At 51.3% G+C, this 22,594-nt stretch overlaps 1 protein-coding gene across 4 annotated transcripts in view; it reads left to right on the top strand.

Moving 5' to 3' along the window:
- Window positions 1-20,231, top strand: part of Padi4 (peptidyl arginine deiminase 4) — a 33,050-nt gene extending 12,819 nt beyond the window's left edge. For 2 of the 4 annotated variants that reach the window (XM_006239145.5, XM_017593205.3), the window contains exons 3-16: window positions 541-607; window positions 2,976-3,043; window positions 4,193-4,310; window positions 6,243-6,368; window positions 8,147-8,325; window positions 8,414-8,517; window positions 8,718-8,829; window positions 9,775-9,882; window positions 13,899-14,053; window positions 15,487-15,631; window positions 15,745-15,850; window positions 17,794-17,861; window positions 18,091-18,231; window positions 19,757-20,227. In XM_006239145.5, coding sequence (XP_006239207.3) covers window positions 541-607; window positions 2,976-3,043; window positions 4,193-4,310; window positions 6,243-6,368; window positions 8,147-8,325; window positions 8,414-8,517; window positions 8,718-8,829; window positions 9,775-9,882; window positions 13,899-14,053; window positions 15,487-15,631; window positions 15,745-15,850; window positions 17,794-17,861; window positions 18,091-18,231; window positions 19,757-19,990 — 1,731 coding nt within the window. In that variant the 3' untranslated portion in view covers window positions 19,991-20,227. Of the gene's footprint in view, window positions 1-540; window positions 608-2,975; window positions 3,044-4,192; window positions 4,311-6,242; window positions 6,369-8,146; window positions 8,326-8,413; window positions 8,518-8,717; window positions 8,830-9,774; window positions 9,883-13,898; window positions 14,054-15,486; window positions 15,632-15,744; window positions 15,851-17,793; window positions 17,862-18,090; window positions 18,232-19,756 lie in introns of all 4 variants that reach the window. The other 2 variants (NM_017227.1, XM_017593206.3) reach the window with 2 other exon arrangements.
- Window positions 20,232-22,594: the final 2,363 nt, after the last annotated feature.

Here is a 22,594-nt window from a genome sequence, read left to right as displayed (position 1 = left end):
CCAGGAGATAAGGGGACGCCAGAAGGTTTTATGGCCCCCTGGTTCCTGGAACAGAGCTACTAAATCAGGAGAAGGGTAGGGTCTTCAGGTCCTCATTATTTTTAAACGTTTGTCAAAACTGATGGAGCATTTGTATTTGAAACACCTCTGGTTAGGCTTGGGCTGCCCGGTTTCTTGGAGTGCTCTCTGCAGGACACAATGGCTGAAAAGCACAAGTAGGGGCTTATCAGGGTCTGGAGGACATCTGGTTAAAGTATGACTCTGAGTAAGCTGGGGGGACGTCTTTGGATGGTTTATGGGTCAGTCCTCGATAGCCTGAGCTGGATCCTGCATTCCTTTTCTTTATCTTTATGGCCTGCTATTCCTGGCGGCAGGGCTTAGCCCTGAGTTTGTGGCTTTTGGGGCTAACTCTTTTAATTTTATATTTCTAAACCTAGAATTTGTATAATTTTCTTTTCACACCCACAATGGGCAGCACAACTCAAACTTGTTTGTTGAATGACTAAGAGAAATCATAAGCGGTCTGCTATTGTCTTGTAGGTTCGAATTTCCTATTACGGACCCAAGACCTCATCAACCCAAGCCCTGCTCTACCTCACCGGGGTGGGTAAGTAATGACCAGGATACCGAAGAGCTGCCGTGGTGAACACCTTTAATCCCAGCACCTGGAAGCATAGCAGGCAGGTCTCCGTGAGTTCAAGGCCAGCCAGGGCAAATTAGTGAGACCCTGTCTCTAAAAGGAAGGAAAAAAGAGAGGGAGGGAAAGAAGGAGGGAGGGAGGAAGACATAGAGGAAGAAGGAAGGGAGAGAGGGAGGAACTAGAACTGCCCCCTCATACCTCAACAAGGCTTCTCCCCATGACATGTTGTGACTAGATCTTACTTTCAAGTAAGCAAAGAAAACTGATCATCTCTAGCTATCCTTATATCTGGTGTTTCATAAACATCCCTCCCCAGAGAGTTACATAAACACAGATGGCAGGCCGAGTGTGAGTGAGGGGAGAGAACTTCCCTAGGGAGCACGGAGCCCCGGGTTCCGTTCCTCCCAGCTCTCGAGAGGCAGAGGATTAAGGTCAGAGGCCCTCAGTGACAGTGACTTTCCAGCTACATGGAACTCTGATGAAGACTCACATCACAGTGTAATAACTGCTCTTCAGGGTAGGAAGTGGGTACGTGGATTCTATGCACAGGTCTCTATATCTTATAAATGCTTTACCCCACACACACATACATATACACATATATGCACACACATACATGTATACACATGTATACATACACACACACATACATGCATACACAGAGACACACACATACACACATATACACATACATATATATACACACATACACACATGCAGGGATATACACATATACACATACATATACACCATACACACACACATACACACATGCATATGTATACACACATAAACACACATACACACAATATATACACACATACGTACAAACACATTCACAGACACATAAACACATGCACATATAAACACACACAATGTATACATACATACACATACAAACACACATACATACATGCACACATACACTCATGCGCACATTGGCACACATATACACTCATGCGCACATATTGCTTTAGCAGATAGTTCTGTGTTTTATCAGATTAATAACCCACATGTGCACATATATTTGTATTTCTTTACCATTCATCTTTTTTAAAAGACTTATTTATTGGGTTGGGGATTTGGCTCAGTGGTAGAGCGCTCGCCTAGGAAGCGAAAGGCCCTGGGTTCGGTCCCCAGCTCCGAAAAAAAGAAATTAAAAAAAAAGACTTATTTATTATATGAGTACACCATAACTATCTTCACACACACCAGAAGAGGGCATCAGATCCCATTACAGATGGTTGTGAGACACCATGTGGTTGCTGGGATTTGAACTCAGGACCTCTGGAAGAGCAGTCAGTGCTCTTAACAGCTGACCCATCTCTCCAGCCCACCATTCATCTTTAGATAGAACCTATAAGTGTTGCTGGAGAGATGGCTCAGTGGTCAAGAGTGTGTAACTCTCCAACAGGATGTGGCTCCCAGCACCCACATGGGGTGGCTCACAACCACCTCTAACCCCAGCTACAGAGGATCCAACGCCCTCTTCTGGTCTCCATGGGCAACCACAGTATTACCTCTCACCACATACACACAAAATTAAATATGAAAATTATATATTTTTTAAAAATCCATTCTTAGGGGCTGGAGAGATGGCTCAGTGGTCAAAAGCACTGACTGCTCTTCCAGAGGTTCTGAGTTCAATTCCCAGCAACCACATGGCAATTCACGACTGTCTGTAACTCCAGTTCCAGGGGATCGGACACCCTCACACAGACATACATGCAGGAAAAACACCAATGCACATTTTAAAAATCACTTTAAAAAAATCATTCTTAGAATCACGGAGTTCACAAGGTTGACGCTAGCCTGCACAACAGAGAAAGACCTTTTATCTAAGTTTTTAAACATTAAATTAATGAGATCGGACCTTAACAGCATGGTCTTTTTATGTAAGTGTGTATTGAATGTGTATATTGTATGTGAAACCTCCAGGTTTCATTTCATTGATGGATTTCATTCATAAGTAACTATACATTTAAATTAAGTGAGGCTCACCCCAGTGCCAGACCCTGTGCCAAGATGTTACGTTTAATCCTTACATTTAACCCAGTGAGCTTGGCCCTACGATCCCATCTCACAGATTACAAAAAAACTGAGCCACCTGGCAGGATATATGGAGGCTTCACTGGGTTGGCCGGAACTGCTTTGGCATCACAGTCACGACCCCCGAAGGGCACAGTGTTTGGAAGTCCTGGCTCTGCCCTCTAAATTGTAGTGTGGCTCCTTGGGGACAAACCAGAGGGACATGCTTTGGGGAGACCTGTCCCTCAGGGCCACTCTGGGAGTCCCGCGGCCTCGCTCTCACCAGATCTCCTCTCTCGGATTTCAGAACTCTCCCTGAGTGCGGATGTCACCCGCACTGGCAAAGCGAAGCCAGCCCCAGCTGGGAAGGATCAGGTAAGGCTCAAATATCAGTCAGTACTCGCTTCAGGGCCGCTGTGCTCTCCTGTGGCGCCCCCTTGTGGTGATGAGATGAGCAGCGTCGCCATTATGTAAACTTGTCCTGTGCCCCAGGCGTGGGAGCTTGGCCTTTCGGCTTGTGTATACTCCCATCTCTCTTATGAGATCATATTTATAACCAACCGTGGGTTCGGAAATGGTATTAGCTTCACGCTGGGATTTCTAGAGTCACCCAGGTAATAGAAAAAAATTAACAGATGGGTCTCAGCTGTGGCTCAGAAATACTCCCCGGACGTTAGTGACCAGTAGATGAGTGTCCCACGGAGCTGGGTACAGGGGTGGGTGATGACAGGGAAAGGACGAAAACAAGGGTGGAGGGAGAAAGAACCGAGGCGTGGTGGGGGGGTGCGTGTTGCGGAAACATGGTTGGTTGGGATGCAGAAGGGGACGTTCACACTGTCAGCCTAGGGTCTGTGTGTGAACTCCAGAGTGTCCCCCCCACTTCAGAACTGGCCACACGGTTTTCTGCTTGAGGCTAGCATATACTTTTGCAGTCTTCAAATGATTGGCCCCTTTATTGGCCAATGTAATCCATCCTTGGGCAGATGGAGCCTGGAACCGAGACTCGCCCTCACATCGGGAAGGAGCGGACCATGGGGTCACGTGACAGTAGCTGTGTGGATCAGAATCTTGATGCTCTTAAGTACTTGACTTGGTTTCTTGGTCAAGTCGACATTTTTAAAGGGCCTTTAAAGTGTACCTCGCTATCAGGCTCCTTTATTTAAAAATTAAAATAAAACAAAAAAAAATATGAGTTGAGGCCAGGATGTAGTTTAGTTGGTGGAGTGCTTGACTAACGTGTTTGACATCATGGGTTCAATGACCCGCACCACATAGACTGGATCTCAGAGGTAGGGACAGGAGGATTAGAAGTTGAACTAACCTTGGTCAGAGTAGATGCGGTCTTTAACAAATACTCACACATCCTACATTTGGGGCAGATTTGGTGATATTTAGAGTCATGAGAAGTCCACTCTTTGGCCAGACAAAGTGGGAGGTGAGAGAAAGCCAGCAGCCTGTCTCCCAAGGGCTGAAGGGACCTGAGATAGTTCCCCACGGTGTCTTTTACCCTCCTGATGTTCCCAGAGCACCTGGACCTGGGGCCCGGACGGTCACGGCGCCATCCTGTTGGTGAACTGTGACAAGGAGGATCCCAAGTCCTCCGGAATGGACTTCGAGGACGACAAGGTCTTAGACAACAAAGGTAAAGACGGAAGACCTTGGCTGCCTTCGTTCCTCGGGAAGGTCTGTTTGCCCATGTGGTCTTGTCAGAAACCAAACCCTGAATTTGGTTTAGTGGAAAACATGTTTGTGTTAGCCCGTCCATGTTACAGAGGAAGGAGTGGAAAAGTGTCCCAAGAGAACAAGTGACCTACCAAAGTCACACATCGGTCAGAAGAGACCAGAGCGGGCTCCTGGAGTCCCAAGAGGCTCCCCTTTCCGTGCTGACCTCTGCCGGCCCACACATGTGTGCTTGGCTCAGACATGGCACCCAAATTAAATAAAAAGGGGTGGTGGTCCCCAAATATCATGCAAGACCCAAGCGCCTAAAGGGTGGGGAAGCTGAGGCACAGAGAAGTTAAGCACACAGCCGTGTGGGATACATAGCTACTCACTTACACAGCTACCCGGATGCAGGTTAGTATCTGAGGCCCAGGGAGCCTGACATCTTGGTGGGTTTGAGAGAGATTCGAGGACAGTGGTAGGGGCGGCAGCGTCTCGTGGATAGTGATCCAGGATACTGGGGTAGCCCAGGGACGGAGTGGTGACCCTCCCTGGGGGGGATACTAAGGGACTGCAGCTGAGAGACCAGGGCTGAAGCTTGCCCAGGAATCATAGAACTACATAAGAATGACTATGTGGGGGTTGGGGATTTAGCTCAGTGGTAGAGCACTTGCCTAGCAAGCACAAGGCCCTGGGTTCGGTCCCCAGCTCCGAAAAAAAGAAAAGGAAAAAAAAAAAAAAAAAAAAAAGAATGACTATGTGTCTAATGCGTGTGGCTGGCTGGGGCTGGCGCCAGGGACATCCCTAAAGGATACTCTTTGATCACAACCTGTGGGCACTCCTGAGGCTCCAGGCAACAATAGCTGTAGATATGTCATTTTATCTCTCCACCCTTTGGCTCTCTCCACCCCTGCTTACTGATAGAGAAACTGAGGCGGTAAGAACTGATGGAGTTCTCCAAACTCACCCAGATCCAGGTTGAGCCCACACCCTTGCCTCCTTCACTGGGGTCCAGCCGTCAGCAGTGACCACTGGCATTTCCCAGTCACCCTGGTGTTGACACTACTGTGTACCACCGCTGTTCTGGGTGTTCTCTGTGCTCCAGAATTTGGAGGTCACAGCAAGAAATCAAATGGACATAGGCTGTGTTGTTCTGAGTTTCGATCCTTCATTCACCCTATCATAGACATACACAGATAAACGTTTGTAGACATCCTGAAGAGAATAGAGCCAGGGGTTGGTGAGATGGCTCAGTGGGTAGGGGCGTTTGCTACCGAGCCTGCCCGCCTGAGTTCGATCTCTGGGTCCAGCACCGTAGCAGAAAAGAATTGGCTGCAACTGGTTGCTACAAATTGTCCTCTGACCTCCACACATGTACCAAGTTGTGTTCAACCTCACGGATGCATGATAAATTAAGTATGGGCTGGGGCTAAGCAGCTGAGGTGGGGCGGGGCTGAGGCGGGGCTGGGGTGGGGCTGAGCGGCTGGGCGGGGCGGGGCTGGGGCGGGGCTGAGCGGCTGGGGCGGGGCGGGGCTGGAGCAGGGCTGAGCGGCTGGGGCGGGGCGGGGCTGGAGCAGGGCTGAGCGGCTGGGATTGGGGCTGAGCTTTCACCTTGCACACTAAAACTCCAAACCTAATGTCCATGCTGCAAAAGAAACAAGAATAAGTAAATGTAACAAACATTTGAAAAAATAAGCGACAAGTATCCATTTTAAAATGAGAAAAGAGGGGGTTAGGGATTTAGCTCAGTGGTAGAGCGCAACCGCAAGGCCCTGGGTTCGGTCCCCAGATCCGGAAAAAAAAAAAAAAGAAAAAAAAAATGAGAAAAGAAAGCCAGGCTCCTTTGCGGCGGGGTGTGGGGAAGTCTGGGCTCCACCTGGGGACCATCATGGCCACAGGCTTCTTGTTTCAGACCTGCAGGACATGTCACCAATGACCCTAAGCACGAAGACTCCCAAAGACTTCTTTGACAAGTATCAGTTGGTGCTGCAGGTGCCGAAGGCCAAGATGAACAAAGTGAGAGTCTTCCGGGCCACACGTGAGTCGGCCTGGCCTTCCTTCCCTGGCATCTCTGTCGCTGTGACGCCATGTTCCTTTCCTGCCCCCACCAGATGGGGCACTGCCCTGTCCCGCTCCCTTTTGGCAAGTCGTCCTCAAGAGCTATGGTATGCTTGGTTCTGAGCACAGGGCTATGAGACAGCCACCTGCCTCAGTCCTCTGCCTTCCAGAGGAGGTGACTTGAGCTTGTCCCAGTTGGGAACAAGGGAGTGACTTCTTCCAGTCATCATCCACCAATTCCTTTCTCTCTCTTTTCTCTCCCTCTTTCCCTCTCTCTCCCTCTCTTTCTCCCTCCCCTCTCCCCTCCATTTTCTTTTCTTTTTCTTTTTTTTCAGAGTACACTGTAGGGCTGGAGAGATGGCTCAGGGTTAAGAGCACTGACTGCTCTTCCGTAGGTCCTGGGTTTAAATCCCAGCAACCACATGGTGGCTCATAACCATCTGTAATGGGATCTGATGCCCTCTTCTGGTGTGTCTGAGGACAGCTAAATTATACTTTTTTTAAATTTATTTATGTATTACATATATATAAACACTATAGCTGTCTTCAGACACACCAGAAGAGAGCAGCATCAGATCCCATTCCAGATGGTTGTGAGCCACCATGTGGTTGCTGGGAATTGAACTCAGGACCTCTGGAAGAGCAGTCGGTGCTCTAACCACTGAGCCATCTCTCCAGCTCCATTCTTTTTTTCTCTCTCTCCTCTCTCTTGTTTCCTTCCTTCCTCCCTTCCTCTTTTCTTCTCTCTCTCACCCTTCCTCTTCCCCTCCCTCCCCCTTTCTCCCCTTCTTTCTCTCCTCCCCCACTATGTGCCAAGCCCCCACTTGCTGGGAACTCTTTCCACTAAGACTTCGGTAGCTCTGTGGCCCCTCCTATCCAGGCAGTGCCAACCTCAGTCCTGAGAACCAAGTGTTTGTTCTGATCACTTTCATCCTAGTGGGAGAGGAGGGGCGACCGGTAAATAATTAGGGACAGCAGTGTGGGCTGTGGCGCTGGGGGCAGAGAGAGGAAGGCCGGTCAGAGGAGAATGCACTCTGAGGAAGGTGGGAATGCATCTGTGTGCGGGGGGGGGGGGGGGTGTTAGAGAAGCCACCGTGAGGTGCGCGAGGTTTAAAGTGGTGCATGGACGCCCAAGGGGAGGGGCGTGGACAGCAGAGGTACAGTGGCAGAGGGCTTTCTGGGGCTCAATTTGCTCCGACTTCCTTCCAACCTTAGACTAAAGTAACCATATGATACTTTATCTTTGTGATATAGTACATGTATATGTAATATCTATATTATATAATTTATATATAATGGATAACATGACATTAAATCCATGTGACACATGGATTTATATGATAAACTAATGACTATCCTTCTCCTTCTGCTCCCCCATCTAGGCCTTGTTACCCACAGGAAACCCTCCTATTTTCCTCTGTCACTACTTTAATTGGTGTCTGTTACAGACAATGGCCCTTGCTCCTCCCTAGTCCCCCGGGAGACAGTGTAGTGTGTTTGGGGAACGTACCAGTCAGTGAATGAATAAAAGAATTGTTCAAAGTTCAGATTGGTGCTGGCACCTGGCATTGCTCTTCCTGATCCCTCTCATCAAAGAAGCAAGGTCCCAACTGGAGCTTTCAAGTTTTCCCCTTAAACACCTCCAGGGGTCCTTGGGTGGTGACACCCAGGGACCCTGGGAAGGCACCTCAGTACTGAGGAGAGGAAATCAGAGCCATATTGGGACGCTAGGCCTAAGCATGCCTTGCCTCTGTCTAGGGGGCAAACTGCCATCCAGATACAAGGTGGTCCTAGGACCACAGCAGTTCTCCCACCGCCTAGAGCTGCTGGGCGGCCAGCACAGCACGGACTTCTATGTGGAAGGCCTTGCTTTCCCTGACGCCGACTTCAAGGGGCTCATTCCCCTAACGATCTCCCTGTTGGACAAATCTAACCCGGTAGGCCTCAGCCTAAGGGGGAGAGGGAGGGAAGGCAGGCATTGCATCCCTGCCTGCTATGACAACTCTTCTCCTCTCTGCCCTCCAGGAGCTCCCTGAAGCCCTGGTGTTCCAAGACACCGTGATGTTCCGTGTGGCCCCCTGGATCATGACGCCCAACACTCAGCCCCCCCAGGAGGTATACGTGTGCAGGTGAAGCTCTGAGGGAGGGGTGTCTGGGCGCATTAAGGAGTGCCCTGAATTCTGTGTCTTGCATTTTCTGGGAGTGGGAGGACGTTCTTCCTGACCTTAGCCCCTGGAAGCCTCCATTGCTTCAGGAGCCTGGAGGGAGGGACAGAGTGTTTGTTATTATTGTTAGTCCTCTGTGACGGGACGAGGCCTAATCTTCCTAGGTTTTCCGACAATGAAGACTTCCTAAAGTCACTGGCTACTTTCACCAAGAAAGCCAAGTGCAAACTGACTGTGTGCCCAGAGGAGGAAAATCAAGATGACCAGTGGATGCAGGTATGTGGTCCCATCTGCCTGAGGCCAAGGTCCCGTCTGATGCAGGCCTTGGGCTCCTGGGGTAGCTTTGAGGTGACACTTCCTGGAATGGACTGAGAGGAAGGAGCCTCAGAAGGTCCGCACGCCGGGGGCCTCAAGCCGAGAGTTCATGAGCTCCCGTCTCCATGCCTGTCCCCTGGCTCCCATCTTGAGCCTTTATCCATGTCCTCTCCACTGTCTTCCTTCTCCTCACCTGTGACCCAGTCTTGCTCATCGACAGCCAGCATGAAGGCTGCCCCTCCATGTATGCCATCCCTCCGGTGGGACCGTGTCCCTATCCCTGTTTGCTGAGTTCCACCCTTGTCATCCCGCCTCTGTGATGAAGGCTGATCCCTGGGAAGCTGCACAGAGGCTCCTATCTTTCGGCAGGAAATGCCCAGGGGTTCCATCCTGTAACTTGTCATAGTGACCGTGTCTGTCCTCACCCGGACCCTGCATAACTGCCAGAGGGTCACGACCCTTACTAGATTCATTCCCGAAAACCCATGCACCCACCTACAGGGCTGGGTGGCTCACCTGTCCACTCCTGTGAGATCCAGGAGGCTACTCCCGTCTGGGCTCAGTAAACAGCCTTCCCTATCTGCCTATCCAGGTAGCACTCTGGGTTCCCCAACATCCCCCCTCAGCACCTCTAGTCAATATTCACTGTCTACCAGGACACGGTTCAGCCACAGCCACATCAGCCTCAGCCCTGGGTCCCCCACAGAGTCAGGGTCTCTATCCTATTCATTTTCCCAGCAGACTGTGCAGGACTCAGGTCTGCCTGCATCCTCAGGGCCTCTCTCTGGGCTCAGGTGTTATGGAGAATTTGTTCTTGGTGGCAGTAGTTATGTAGGATGGATTGGCACATCGGCCATCGGGTGCCAAGACTGTGGCACAAGCCGTAGCCTCTCTGTATCCCTCCAGGATGAAATGGAGATTGGCTACATACAGGCCCCCCACAAGACGCTGCCTGTGGTCTTTGACTCCCCGAGGGACAGAGGCCTGAAGGATTTCCCTGTCAAACGAGTCATGGTAGGAACCCTGGAGGCCTGGCAAACACCCAGCCATCCAGTGCCCCTGGCCCTGACACCCCGCTCTTTCTCAACCCATCTCCCCCTTAGCCACCCCTTACCCCAAGCAGCCTGGTCCTCAAAGCCGAGGTCCGGCTCCAGCAGGACCCAAGGGGTGGTGCTGACTCCCTCCGCTATTACTCTGATAAGATCTGGTTTCTCAGAGCCTCACCCCACATGAGCTCAGCTGGTCTTTGAGATAGCCTTGAGCATGAGGGACATCCTGGGCTACCTAAGAGTGCTCTTGCCACAAGGCAGGAGCTCCATCTCTGGGGCGTGGTTTAATCCTTTGGGGGCCGCACTGGGGCTGTGGTGAGGGTTCAGGATCAGCCGGACTTTATCAGTCACAGTCAACACATTAGGGACCTTGAAGTGACATATTTGTTGAGTCACACTGGACTGGCCTGGCAGATGGGTGCCAGCTCAGCCCAGGCCATTGTCATTATCATAAATAAAAACAATGGTATGCTTACTGAGCCCGCACACCTTTGGCTAGGGGATGACTTCTCCACGGGTTCTGTCTTGTTCCGTGGGACAGCCTCTGATGGAGATGCTATCAGTGGGTCCATTTCACAGAGGTAGAAACCGAGGCTCTAGAGGGACAACATCAGGCCTCCCATGCTGCCTCTCTGCCATCCAAGGAAGACCGTAGCCCTCACTGGGGCCTGGAACCCTCAGACAAAGGAGGAAAAAGCCTTATAGCCATGTGTATCTTTTTTTTTAAAAGATTTATTTATTTATCTTATGTATTTGAGTACATTGTTGTCTTCAGACACACCAGAAGAGGACATCAGATCTCATTACAGATGGTTGTGAGCCACCATGTGGTTGCTGGGATTTGAACTCAGGATCTCTGGAAGAGAGCGGTCGGTGCTCTTAACCGCTGAGCCATCTCTCCAGCCCCAGCCATGTGTATCTTGCACTCCATGCCAGAGGCTTGGAAGGAAATGTCTGTCTCATGGATAACTCCTTTTACTTCTTCCTGGCCAAACCTTGTGCCTTTGGCCAAGGTGTGTGGCTAATGGTGCAGGAGAATTCATCCTTATTGGAGGTGGGAGCATCACCCAAGACTGTTGCCAACACGCTGTGTCCCCGCTCCCCCCACCCTGCCTGCAGTAGCCGAATCTTACCACTTAGAAATCCCAAGGCCAGCATCCTGTAACACAGACAGAACCCCAGCACAGGAGGCTCCCCTCTGCCTCACCCCGCCTTAGATGGAAGGAGGCTGCAGCAGGTCCTTGGCTGAGTACATGTCTCACCCAACTCTTCCTTGTGGAGAGTACCAGAGTGACAGGGAAACTGTCCCCAGAGTGACACCATGACTTCAAATTTCCCCATTACTCTCTGACCCCAGGACCTTAGCATTGCCATAGGCCATTCCCTCTGCTAGGAATGCGCCTCCCCATTCTGGCGCTGGCTGGCTTTCAGCCTTCAGGTCTCAGTGTCAAAGTCCTACCCAGCTGGGTCTCTTTTGATGCTGTCAGAGGCCCATGGCAGTGTCATAGTTTGCTTCTCGGTTGCTGATAGAACATTCTGACCAAAAGGAAGTTGGGGAAGAGAGGGTTTTACTTGGTTAATAGTTCCACACTGCGGTGAGGGAAGTCGAGGCAGGAGCTGACTCAGAGGCCATCGGGAAACGATGCTTACTGGCTTGCCCTCCATGGCTTCCTCTGCCTGCCTTCCATAGGACCCAGGACCACCACCAGTCAAGGGCTGGCATTGCCTGCAGTGAGCAATCATTAATTAAGAAAATGTCCTACAGACCTGCCCACTGGCCAGTCTGATGGAGGGATTTTCTCAGTTGAGTTTCCTCTCTCTCCAGACGATTTTGTTTGTTGACAAAAACTAACGAGCCAGAGGTGCTGGATGCCTCCCTGCTCAGTTCTGGCACGGTAATTTGTTACATTATCTCCACAGCATTTGGTTACTTCTCTTCCTGAGGGGGGTGTGACCTGCACGACGCTTACTGTTCTTTCAGTAAGATGTTGGGACATTTCACATCGGCAGGCAGGGCGCACCGGAAAGCTCAGCCTGGGAGGCAGAGTCTGAGGCTATTCTGGGTTGTGTAGAAAAATCTCGTCTTGGAAAAAAAAACAAAAGAGAAAAACGGAACTAGAGAACTGGAGAAGCGACTCTTCACTGCTTCTCTTTCATGCTTTTGTGTTTCTTTCTTTCTCTTTTTTCTTTATAGACTGCATCTTGCTGTGTAGTCCTTGCTGGCCCAGAACTCACAGAAATCCACCTGTCTCTGTCTTCTGAGTGCTGGGACTAAAGGTGGATATCATCACACCCAGGCTCTTCTCTTCTCTTCTCTTCTCTTCTCTTCTCTTCTCTTCTCTTCTCTTCTCTTCTCTTCTCTTCTCTTCTCTCTCTCTCTCTCTCTCTCTCTCTCTCTCTCTCTCTCTCCCTCCCTCCCTCCATCCCTCCCTCCCTCTTCCCCCTCTCTTTCTCTCTATGATTTATTTATTTTAGATATATGAGTATACTGTCACTAACTTCAGACACACCAGAAGAGGGCATCCGATCCCATCACAGATGGTTGTGAGCCACCATGTGGTTGCTGGGAATTGAACTCAGGACCTCTGGAAGAGCAGCCAGTGACCTTTACAGCTGACCTTATCGGCACCATAAATAAAAAAATCTTAAAAGAAATAGAATTAAAATATTTCTGTTAAAAGCTAAACCCCCCTCCAAAAAAAAAACCAAAAAAAAAAAAAACAAAAACAAAAACAAAAACAAAAAAACAACAACAACAAAAAAAACTAACCCAGTGCTGTGGACAGCAAAGTCACTGAGCTGCTGGCCTTGGTGGGACCATCAGTTTAGAATCTGAGAAATGGAGGACCTAATAAGTCTTAAGTCAGGGTGAATGTGCCCCGTCTAACATTATAAAGACCTTAGTTCCAGGAGCCAACCAGAGTGGGAAGAGACCAGGACAGATGAGGGGGCAGTGGCTGTCTGTGGTCAGGCTCTGGGTGGCTCTACAAGACCAGGCCAGCAGGATTTTCTAGCCATCGTGAGGGGGGTGAGGTGAAGGTGGCCTCAAGGCTGTCCCCTGGGAAAAGAGGCCGTGGGTTGTTGAGGGCTCAACAGCTCTCAGAGCAGGACACATGGGAAGACAAGTGGGCGTCGACATCTGTCTGCTGTCTGCTGTCCAGTGTCTGGGGGAGCAGAGGTGACTGGAGGTGTGATGTTGTGGGTGGTAGACTCAGTACCCAGACGGGATTCTGTGGACTAGCAAGGCTACCGGGCCAGCTGCTGACACCAGGAAGTAGAGGCACACATGGGCCTGCCCTTCCCCCACAGCAAAAGGACCATGGTGGGAAGGCTGCACAAGGCCCCTGCCAACATGGCATCCAGCACAAGGTTCTTGAGACACTTCCTCTTGGGCCTTAGCGATGGACCTAAGGCCACACTCTGACATTCTATACCAAGTGACTTGAGACCTTGGGGGCTGCAGGAAGACAAACCAGTGTGACGTTAAGCTACTGTCCGGTAGTGACTTGCCACACCCTCAAAGCTCACACAGGGGGGGTGACCAGTGTATCCCCTGGGGAGAACCGACAGGACATAGAGCATCTGGAAAGTTCATTCTAGGCCAGGGTAAGGATGGGGACATGGTGTGAGCACAGTGCTGGCCACAGGGGTGGCTTGGGTTCCTGTCCTTCCTCCAACTGTCTGAAGGAGACTTGTCTCCACTCATCCCCCGTTCCCAGCCTCTACAGAGAGCAGAAAGGATGCTTTGGGAGTCTGCTTTCTGTGCAGGAGTCTTTCAAGCAGGTGACATGTGCTGGGGACCCAATAAGCCCCCATCTCTTTCAAGGGGCACCGACTCAATCCAACACCCCTTCCACACTGCTGAGTCATAAGGTTTCTCTCTGGTATCCACAGAACTCCCTCCCGTGACCACCACATGTCCAACCTCCATTTCTACCCAGTGACAATGGCTTCTCTCAGTATATCTTTCTCCCATCTTAGGGTCCAAATTTTGGCTATGTGACCCGAGGGCTCTATAGAGCAGAGGTCACTGGGCTGGATGCCTTTGGGAACCTGGAGGTGAGTCCCCCAGTCACTGTCAGAGGGAAGGAATACCCACTGGGCAGGATTCTCATCGGGAGCAGCGGTTATTCCAGGTAAGGAGAATACCAGGACCCATGTGCTGGGGTGGGGACAGTGACAATAAAGCCTCCCCTAGTTCTCCAGACCTAGGAGGTCAGCAAACATTGAGAGGGAGTCCACAGAGGGTAAGGAACCTCCAGAGCTTACCTCTGCCCACTTACTTGCCTTCAGTCAATGGCTATTTACTGAGCTCCTACTATGTGCTGGAAGCTGGGGGTAGAGCAGTGAGTGTGACAGACAAGAGAAAGCAATCAGGTGAGATAAAAGAGAACACAGAAGGGAGTAGAGCACTTGCCTAGCAAAGCTGGGGGGGGGGGGGGGAGAAAGCCTCACAGAGAAGACGAGGCTCAGGGAAGTGAAGGGAAACAAAGGGATGTTCCTGAAGCCACACACCAGGCCGATGAGCTCTGAAGCCCATGCTTTGTCTATCACACAGGCATCTAGGCCGAGTCAGCGGGCAACGCTTTCTGTGGTTGGACACTGATCCTATGTACCTCAGTGGCCGTGCCTCAGTTTCTCCCCCCTCCCCATCTCCTCAAGGAAGCTGCAGTGACAAAGCCTACATTGTTCAGATGTCAGTACCCCTGTTAGCAGCAGCCCAGGTTCCATGGGCCCTTCACCTCCCCATGGCCACGCCTACCTCCCCATGGTCACGCCCACTATGGGGACTTTTCCCAGGGCAATGGAAATAAATTTCCGTTCTCCCAGACAGGATCTCGAGAACTGACCAAAATAATTGTCCTTCCAAGTCCCACTTCGGAATGGATTGGGCTTACACTGAGCATGGGTGAGGGTTACTTACAGATGGGTGGATGACCGTGAAGCATCATGAAGTCTCACTCCAACATAGATGACACCCCCCCCCCCCCCCGCTTCGGTCAACTTTCTCCCACACGACTATACCCTAGCACAGTGGTTCTCAACCTTTCTAATGCTGCAACCCTTTAATAACAGCTCCTCATGTTGTGGTGACCCCCAACCATAAAATTATTGTTGTTACTTTATAATTTTGCTGTTCTTTTTTTCGGAGCTGGGGACCTAACCCAGGGCCTTGCGCTTCCTAGGCAATAATTTTGCTATTCTTATGAATCATAACGTGAATACCTGTGTTTTCTGACAGTCTTAGGCAGCCCCTGTGAAAGAGTCACCTCAAAGGGGTCGCGACTCAACAGGTTAAGAACCATCGCCCTAGCACCGTTTGAGACAAACGTCCCAGCTCTCAGGATATTTGCATGTGACAATATAGCATTAGGGGAGGGCAGAATCACTTACAGTTGGAAGGGGTGCAGGCAGAAGCTAGAATCTCACAGGAGGGTCCAGTGACCTTCCCCACTCCCTCCTTCTATGAGGGGAGGTTAACAGGCCCGATCTCAAGACCGCTTGGGAGTTGTCACTATGTCTTTTGATGATTTTGATAACTGGCATAACTGTATCCCTGTGAGAGCAGCAGTGAGAGCCGGGACATGCACCAGATCCTGCAGGACTTCCTGGGTGCCCAGCAGGTGCAGGCCCCTGTGAGACTCTTCTCCGATTGGCTCTTTGTGGGTCACGTGGATGAGTTCTTGAGCTTCGTCCCGGCACGGGGCAAGCAGGTATGTGATCCTTCTGCCAGGGTTTAGAAGCCAGCCCTTCCTTTCTTTATGGAGATAGGGTGGGGATAGAAGGGTGAGAGGCTAAGCCGCTCCCTGACTCCAATGTTTCCTAGCAGGGCTTTCGGCTGCTACTGTCCAGCCCCAGAGCTTGCTACCAGATGTTCCAGGAGCTGCAGACCGAGGGCCACGGGGAGGCATCACTGTTCGAAGGACTCAAGAGTAAGTGGACCATGGCTGGCATCCTGTGTGGGCAGCTTCTGCTGTTTACCGGCTCCACTGCTCCCTGAGATCCTATAGGGAACAGAGAGCTGTGTACCTACTACGCGCGGGGCACCATGCTCAGCGCTGGGCCCCCAAGCTCCCTGTGAGCTACTAAGACAACTAAAGGTACCTTTGGGATACCGGAGTCAGAGGCGGCAGGGGAGTGGGTGGGTGGAGGAGATGGAGAGGGAGGGAAGTGGGGGGTGGGGTAGGGGATGGTGAGGTGACAGATAAGGAAAATTGCAGACAGGCAACTAAGAAGGGGCAGAGGCAGCCATGAGCGATCTGATTGAGTGAAGACCATGGGATGCGATGTTTTCAGTAAATTCAATAGGCAAGGACTGGGGTCAGAGGCTAAGGGCTCTGGAGGGTGGGGGGCTCAAGAGTTTCTCTAAATATGTTTAAGTGTGTTACACAGAGGCAAACAAACCAGCGAGCCACTCCCTGCCCCACCCCGCCCCCACTCTGCTTGCTTACTTTTCTTTCCTCTGTGTTGCTGAGAGTGGAAGTTTGGGGTCTCATGCACGCCAGAGAATTGCTTCATCATTGCCCCACCCCTCAGCCTCCTCCTCACCTAACAGGATCTGGATCTGGGGCTGGGGAATGTAGCTCAAATGGCAGAGCTCTTACCAGGATCATCCCCAGGTTCTGTCCTCAGCACCCTTAAACTGGATATGGTGGTGCACACCTATAATCCCAGCACTTAGGATTGGGGACCAGGAGTTCAAAGTCATCCTTGGCTACATCGAAAGTTGGAGGCTTGAACCTGTTTTTAAAGTAAATATAGGGACTGCAGAGATGGCTCGGTCATTAAGAGCTCTTGTTATTCTGGAAGAAGAACTGACTTTGGGTCCCAACACTCACATGGTGGCTCTCAACCACCTGTAACTCCATTTCCAGGGCATCTGATGCCTTCTTCTGACCTCCTTGGGCAACTGACAGTCTCTTCTGACCTCCTCGGGCACCAGGCACATGTGTGGGGCACAAATATATCTACACACTAAAAGTTAAAATAAAAGGGGCTGGAGAGATGGCTCAGTGGTTAAAAGCACTCAGTGTTCTTCCAGAGGACCCAGGTTCAATTCCCAGCGCCCATAGGGCAGCTCACAACTGTCTGTAATTCCGGGAGTTGACGCCCTCACCCAGACACACATGAAGGCAAAACACCATCACACATAAAATAGAAGTAAATCTAAAAAAAAAATAAAAATATGAATAAAAAGGCTCTGAGACCAAGAGCTGATGCTTTGGATTAGGGGGGGAAAATGCAGATCACCAGGGAGTTGCTCATTTCTCCTCGCTCTAAGCCACTCCTGAGCCAGGGGTCTATAGGCTGTCAGTCCTGAGCAGACCTGAGGCTCCTCCACCTGAACAGCCTCTGCCTCAGGCAGGCTCCCCTCTCCAGGTGGCCGGTGTCACCTCCCAGGGACATTGGCATAGCAGTCTTGTTGATTGGTGCTGCCTTAGGCCACCATAGTTGGTGTGGTTGGATCAAGGGCTGGCACTGGAATGGGGTTTGTTGACCCAGTTGCTTGACTCTGCCAGTCTCGGACAGCTCGTCATCTCTGTCACTTTGGGCTCTGTCCTGTTTGAAGCTGCAGGCTCTCCTGTTCGATGGTTGCCTTCCTGTTCCCCTGTCATATGAGATTCGGTGGGGTCACCCAGCCGTCCCGACTGGTTTGACTCTGCCAGTCTCGGTGCTGGAGATGCTAAGGGTTACCATTAAAGATGACATTTCTCAAACCCCTTCTCCAAGAGAAACAGGATCCCTTTGGAGATGGGGGCATTTATGGGAGCAAAGGAATCTTGAAACAGAACACATCCGTTAACAAAACGGAGGCCCTGGAGGGTAGCCTGCCTCTCAAGTTGGGTCCATCTTTTTCCCTCTTTCTCCACCTCAGGGAAAAGGCAGACAATCAGTGACATTCTGTCCAGCCAGAAACTAAGAGACCAGAATGCCTACGTGGAGGTACTCAGCCTGGGTGTCCTGGAGAAACCGAAGCGGGTGCCTGGTGTGGGGAGAGGGGGCCTCTCAGGGCTGCACGGCCTACCAGCCCAGGGTCAGAAGTCCGGGCACAGGCAGAGCGCAGGAGGGGAGTGTGTGAGGTCCCTGGGAGCCTGAACCCCAGTTCTTACCAATTCCCGCTGCTACTCCACACTGTCTCCTCCCCTAATGCACCCCTTGGCCTCCCTACTAGAGCTGTATTGACTGGAACCGTGAGGTGCTGAAGCGAGAGTTGGGCCTGACGGAGGGCGACATCATTGATATACCCCAGCTCTTCAGGATTGTGGGAAACTCCAGAGGGAACCCGAAGGCTGAGGCCTTCTTCCCAAACATGGTAAGGAGGTGACAGCCACCACCCGACTTCCTCTGACTCCAACAGCTTCCCAAAAGGCAGCGCAGAGCCAGGCCAGGCCTAAGGCAGGTCCAGGTAGCTCTTCCATGCATCCTTTGAGGCCCACATAGCCCTCTCGGCACCCAGAGCCTGGCTTCTCTCATGGCCTTGCTTTCCAGAGGCGGGCTCAGAGAAGTTAGGTATCTAGCACAAAAACACACAGCAGGCAAGAGATGGCAAAGCCAGGGTCTGGTTTCAAAACCAGCGCTACCCTGCTGTTTCTTGACTCCCGTATAGGATACAGGGATCAGCAGACACAGGCCATAGACAAAGTGTTCTGTGGTGGCATTTGATGCCAAGAAGGGAGCCTATGTGGAACAGGACCCAGAGCAGGGCCAGATTTCACCTTTGTCACTTAACTGTGACCGCCACGTGTGTCTTCCCACCTCCCACTGCCTTTTTTACCAGCCACCTCCAAAGAATGCCCGACCCCGGGGTGGAGAATTACCTAGATGTAAGGACCATGCCGGCATGTTGCTTAGCACAGATGTTTCCAAATGGGGCTCCCCAGAACTCTGGGGTTCCAAGGCAGCAGCTCCAATCCGGCTATCGGGGTATCTCCTCCATGTGTTGAGCTATGGCAGAAGACTCCATTGAATAGGAAAACCTGACTCTGTCTCTCCCTGAACATAGTCCCCAAGGCCCAGGGATCACTGCAATCTAGCTTCTTAGTGAGTCTAAACAGCATATGGCCTTTGATCCGTAGGAAGCTTGTTAGAGGCAGAAACAGTGTAAACGTATGCCCACCACATGAGAGGTGGAGGCAGGAGAGTCTGGAGTTCAGAGTCAGTCTTGGCTACTACATAGCAGAGGCGCTACTCCAGGCCCAGCCACCAAAAAGAGATGTGTGGGCTGGAGGGACGGCTAAGCAGTCAGAGAACTCGCTGCTCTTCTCCAGGACCCCAGTTCGGTTCCTAGCACTCACACTGAATGGCCCTCCAACTGCCCATGACCTCAGTGGCAGACACAGACAACACCAGTAAACATAAAACTCAAGGGTAGGGTACAGCCGGGTGGCTTAGTGGCTAAGAGCGCGTTCTGTGCAACCCTGAGGACCAGAGTTCGGACCCCAGCACCCCGGTAACAAGTGGGGTGTCACCCACATGCCCGTAAATCCCTGCTCTGGAGGACATAGAGACAGAAAATGCCTGGGGCTTGCTGGCTTCTAGACCAGGTGGGAAAAGCAAGTTCAGGAAGAGACCTGGCCTCAAAGGAGTACAGCCAAGGACACAAGAAGCCTTCCTTGGCTCTGGGTGCACCCACCCCACAAGATACACACAAAACTCTGGGAGGACGGAGGGGGTGGGGGGAGAAGGAATGAGTGGAAGAGAGAAAGGAAGAAGTGGGAGGGGAGGGGAGAAGGGAGAGTGAGATGAAAGGGGGGTAAAGGAACGGCCTTAGTCCTCTAGACCTGTGGGTCCTACACTGGCAGCTGTTTCCTCTGATCCGGGCCCCTACCTTCCCGCAGGTGAACATGCTGGTACTGGGCAAGCACCTGGGCATCCCCAAGCCCTTTGGGCCCATCATCAACGGCCGCTGCTGCCTGGAGGAGAAGGTGTGCTCCCTGCTGGAGCCGCTGGGTCTGCACTGCACCTTCATCAACGACTTCTACAGCTATCACATGTACCACGGAGAGGTTCACTGTGGCACCAACGTGCGCAGGAAGCCCTTCGCCTTCAAGTGGTGGCACATGGTTCCCTGAGTCACCGCTCCTGGCAGCCTCCCTCGAGGACTGCCCTGGCTCCCTGCAGGGAGATACAGTGAGAGATCTGGGGCCTTGGGGCTTCCCTAGAGGTGGCTACCCCTCCCTGCTGTGAGTTGCTTTGCTTCACCCACATCTGGCTCCTGTCCCACCTCTGTATGTCCTAAAATGGTCCTTGCATAGCAAACTCAGTCCTGCTTAGAGATGCTGCAATAAAGATGTGGTTTTGTATCTTTATTTTACCACCGAGTTTCACTCTCCCCCTCCAGCCCATCCTCTGTAAAGCACATTGAAATCAGTTTCAGAGCACAGTTGAAGAGCTTCAACAATGGCTGGGAGTTCTTCCGACTTACTACTCTGATGTAGTATCTCTCTTTTTCTTTCTTTCTTTTGGGGCCTAGGGCCTCATGAGTACTAGACAAACTACATCCTCGGCCCTTAAAAATACACTCCTTCAGTCCTCCCAGCACTAGGGAGGCAGAGGCAGGCAGATCTCTGAGTTCGAGGCTAGCCTGGTCTACACAGAGAAGCTCTGTCTCCAAAAACCAAACCAAACCAAGCAAAACAATAAAACCATTCCTGGAAGCCTAGGGTGGTGATGCCCACCTTTAATTTCAGCCCTCGGGAGGCAGAGGCAGGTGGATCACTGTGAATTCAAGGCCAGGCTGGTCTATACATCGAGTTCAGGTTAGCAGGGGTGACACAGTGAGATCCAGAGTCAATTAATTAATTAATTAAAAGAGAGTAAGTAACAACACATTCCTCAGGCCAGTGAGATGGCTCAACGGGCAAAGGCACTTGCCATGACGCCCTACCGAGCCAAGTTTGGTCCCCAGAACCCATGTAAAGGTGGAAAGAGAGCACTGGCTCTGCAAAGCTGTCCTGTGAGTGCCACAGGCCAGTATGGTGTTGGTGTGTGTCAGTACTCACACATGCTATGCACACCCATTCTTCCAGGATGCTGGGGGTGGGGGGTGGATGCTTCAGTGTGATAAGAGCCACGCTCAGATGCATAGCGAGGCAGGGGCTAGCCTGAGCTACATGAAACCCGGTCTCAAGGAAGGGTATCTGAGATGATTTTGAAAGACGAAAGAAAGGTAGGGAATGGAGACCTGGCTCAGTGGTTAGGAGCGGCCCCGGCTCTTGCAGAGGAGCCCACAGAGGAGAGCTCACAGCTGCGTGTGACTCCAGTAGTCCCAGGGCACCTGGTGTCCCCCGCTGACCTCCGTGGGCTCCTGCCCAGGTGTAATTACACTCAGGTGCATACACGTAAACTAAAACCTTAAAAAATGTCTTTAAAAGAGATCCCATCACCTCTCCAGAGCACCGTGGCATGGGGACAAAGCCCTTAGCACTCAGGATCTTTGGGGACATTTACTCGGACCAGAGCACCGGGCCTGCGGGATTCTTAGCAGATCAAACCAAGAGCATCGAACCCCAGCCAGTCATGGGCCGTCAACCTCAACTACGGGACCCAGGGCTTCCCCACAAAGTGCCTCAGACAGGTGTCTTCGTCATCGCAAACCAAATGAATAAATAACGTCCCTCTTTTACCTGATGTTTTACTCTTTTACTGGGTTTTTCCAATAAAAACGGCTTTAGATTGTTCTTGAGATGTTAAACCTCTGGGTTGGGTTACTCCCATCGATGAGAGATTTCCTCTCTCTCTCTCTCTCTCTCTCTCTCTCTCTCTCTCTCCCTCCCTCCCTCCCTCCCTCCTCCTTTCTTTCCTTTGCTTTGACAGAGGGTCTCTATCTCACTGTGTAGCTCTGACTCACCTGGAAGTCACAATGTAGACCAGGCTGGCCTCGAACTCTGCCCCCTAAGTGCTGGGATTAAAAGTGTGGCCACCATGCCCCACTGTGTGTGTATGTGCATGTGTGTGCATTTGTCTGTGCATGTGTGTATATGTGCATGTGTATGTGCATGTGTGTATGTACATATGTATGTGCATGTGCGTGTGCATGTCTGTGTATGTGCATGTGTGTATGTACATATGTATGTGCATGTGCGTGTGCATGTCTGTGTATGTGCATGTGTGTGCATGTGTGTGTATGTGGATGTGTGTGTGTGGATATGTGTGTGGATGTGTGTGTATGTGCATGTGTGTGCATGTCAAGGTCAGAGGGCAACTTTCGAGGTTCCGTTTTCTCCTTCCACCATGGGTGTTCTGCACATCAAGCTCAATGATGAGCATCTTTACCCACTGAACTACCTGACCAGTTCTGGCTTTTTTCTTCAACCACTCAAGCCAAAAATTCCCTTCATCCCCCATCCCTCAGAGACTGCCTGAGTGTGCCGAGACCGATGTGGTAAACACCACAGACCAGATGTTCTTAAACCCCAGGAGGGGAACAATTTCACTGGGCTGAAGGCTGGGTGGCTGTGAAGCTGTCCCCTTCCAGGTCCCCAGGAGAACTCCTCTCTGCCTCTTCCAGCTCCTTCTGATGGCTGGCTTCCGGTTTCTGCCTTTGCACGTATTGTTTGCTTGTTTTATTTATTTACTTTATTATTTTTTTTTTGAGACAGGATCTTCCTAGTCGCCCTAGCTTACCTGACAATCCTTTTTTAGCTGAGGCTGCCCTCAGACTTGCAAGCATCTTC

The sequence above is a fragment of the Rattus norvegicus genome, chromosome 5 (genome assembly GCF_036323735.1).
Source record: "Rattus norvegicus strain BN/NHsdMcwi chromosome 5, GRCr8, whole genome shotgun sequence".
NCBI classification, from domain to species: domain Eukaryota; kingdom Metazoa; phylum Chordata; class Mammalia; order Rodentia; family Muridae; genus Rattus; species Rattus norvegicus.
The sequence above is the reverse complement of the archived record's forward strand: the minus strand, read 5'-3'. Positions and strand labels throughout refer to the sequence as shown.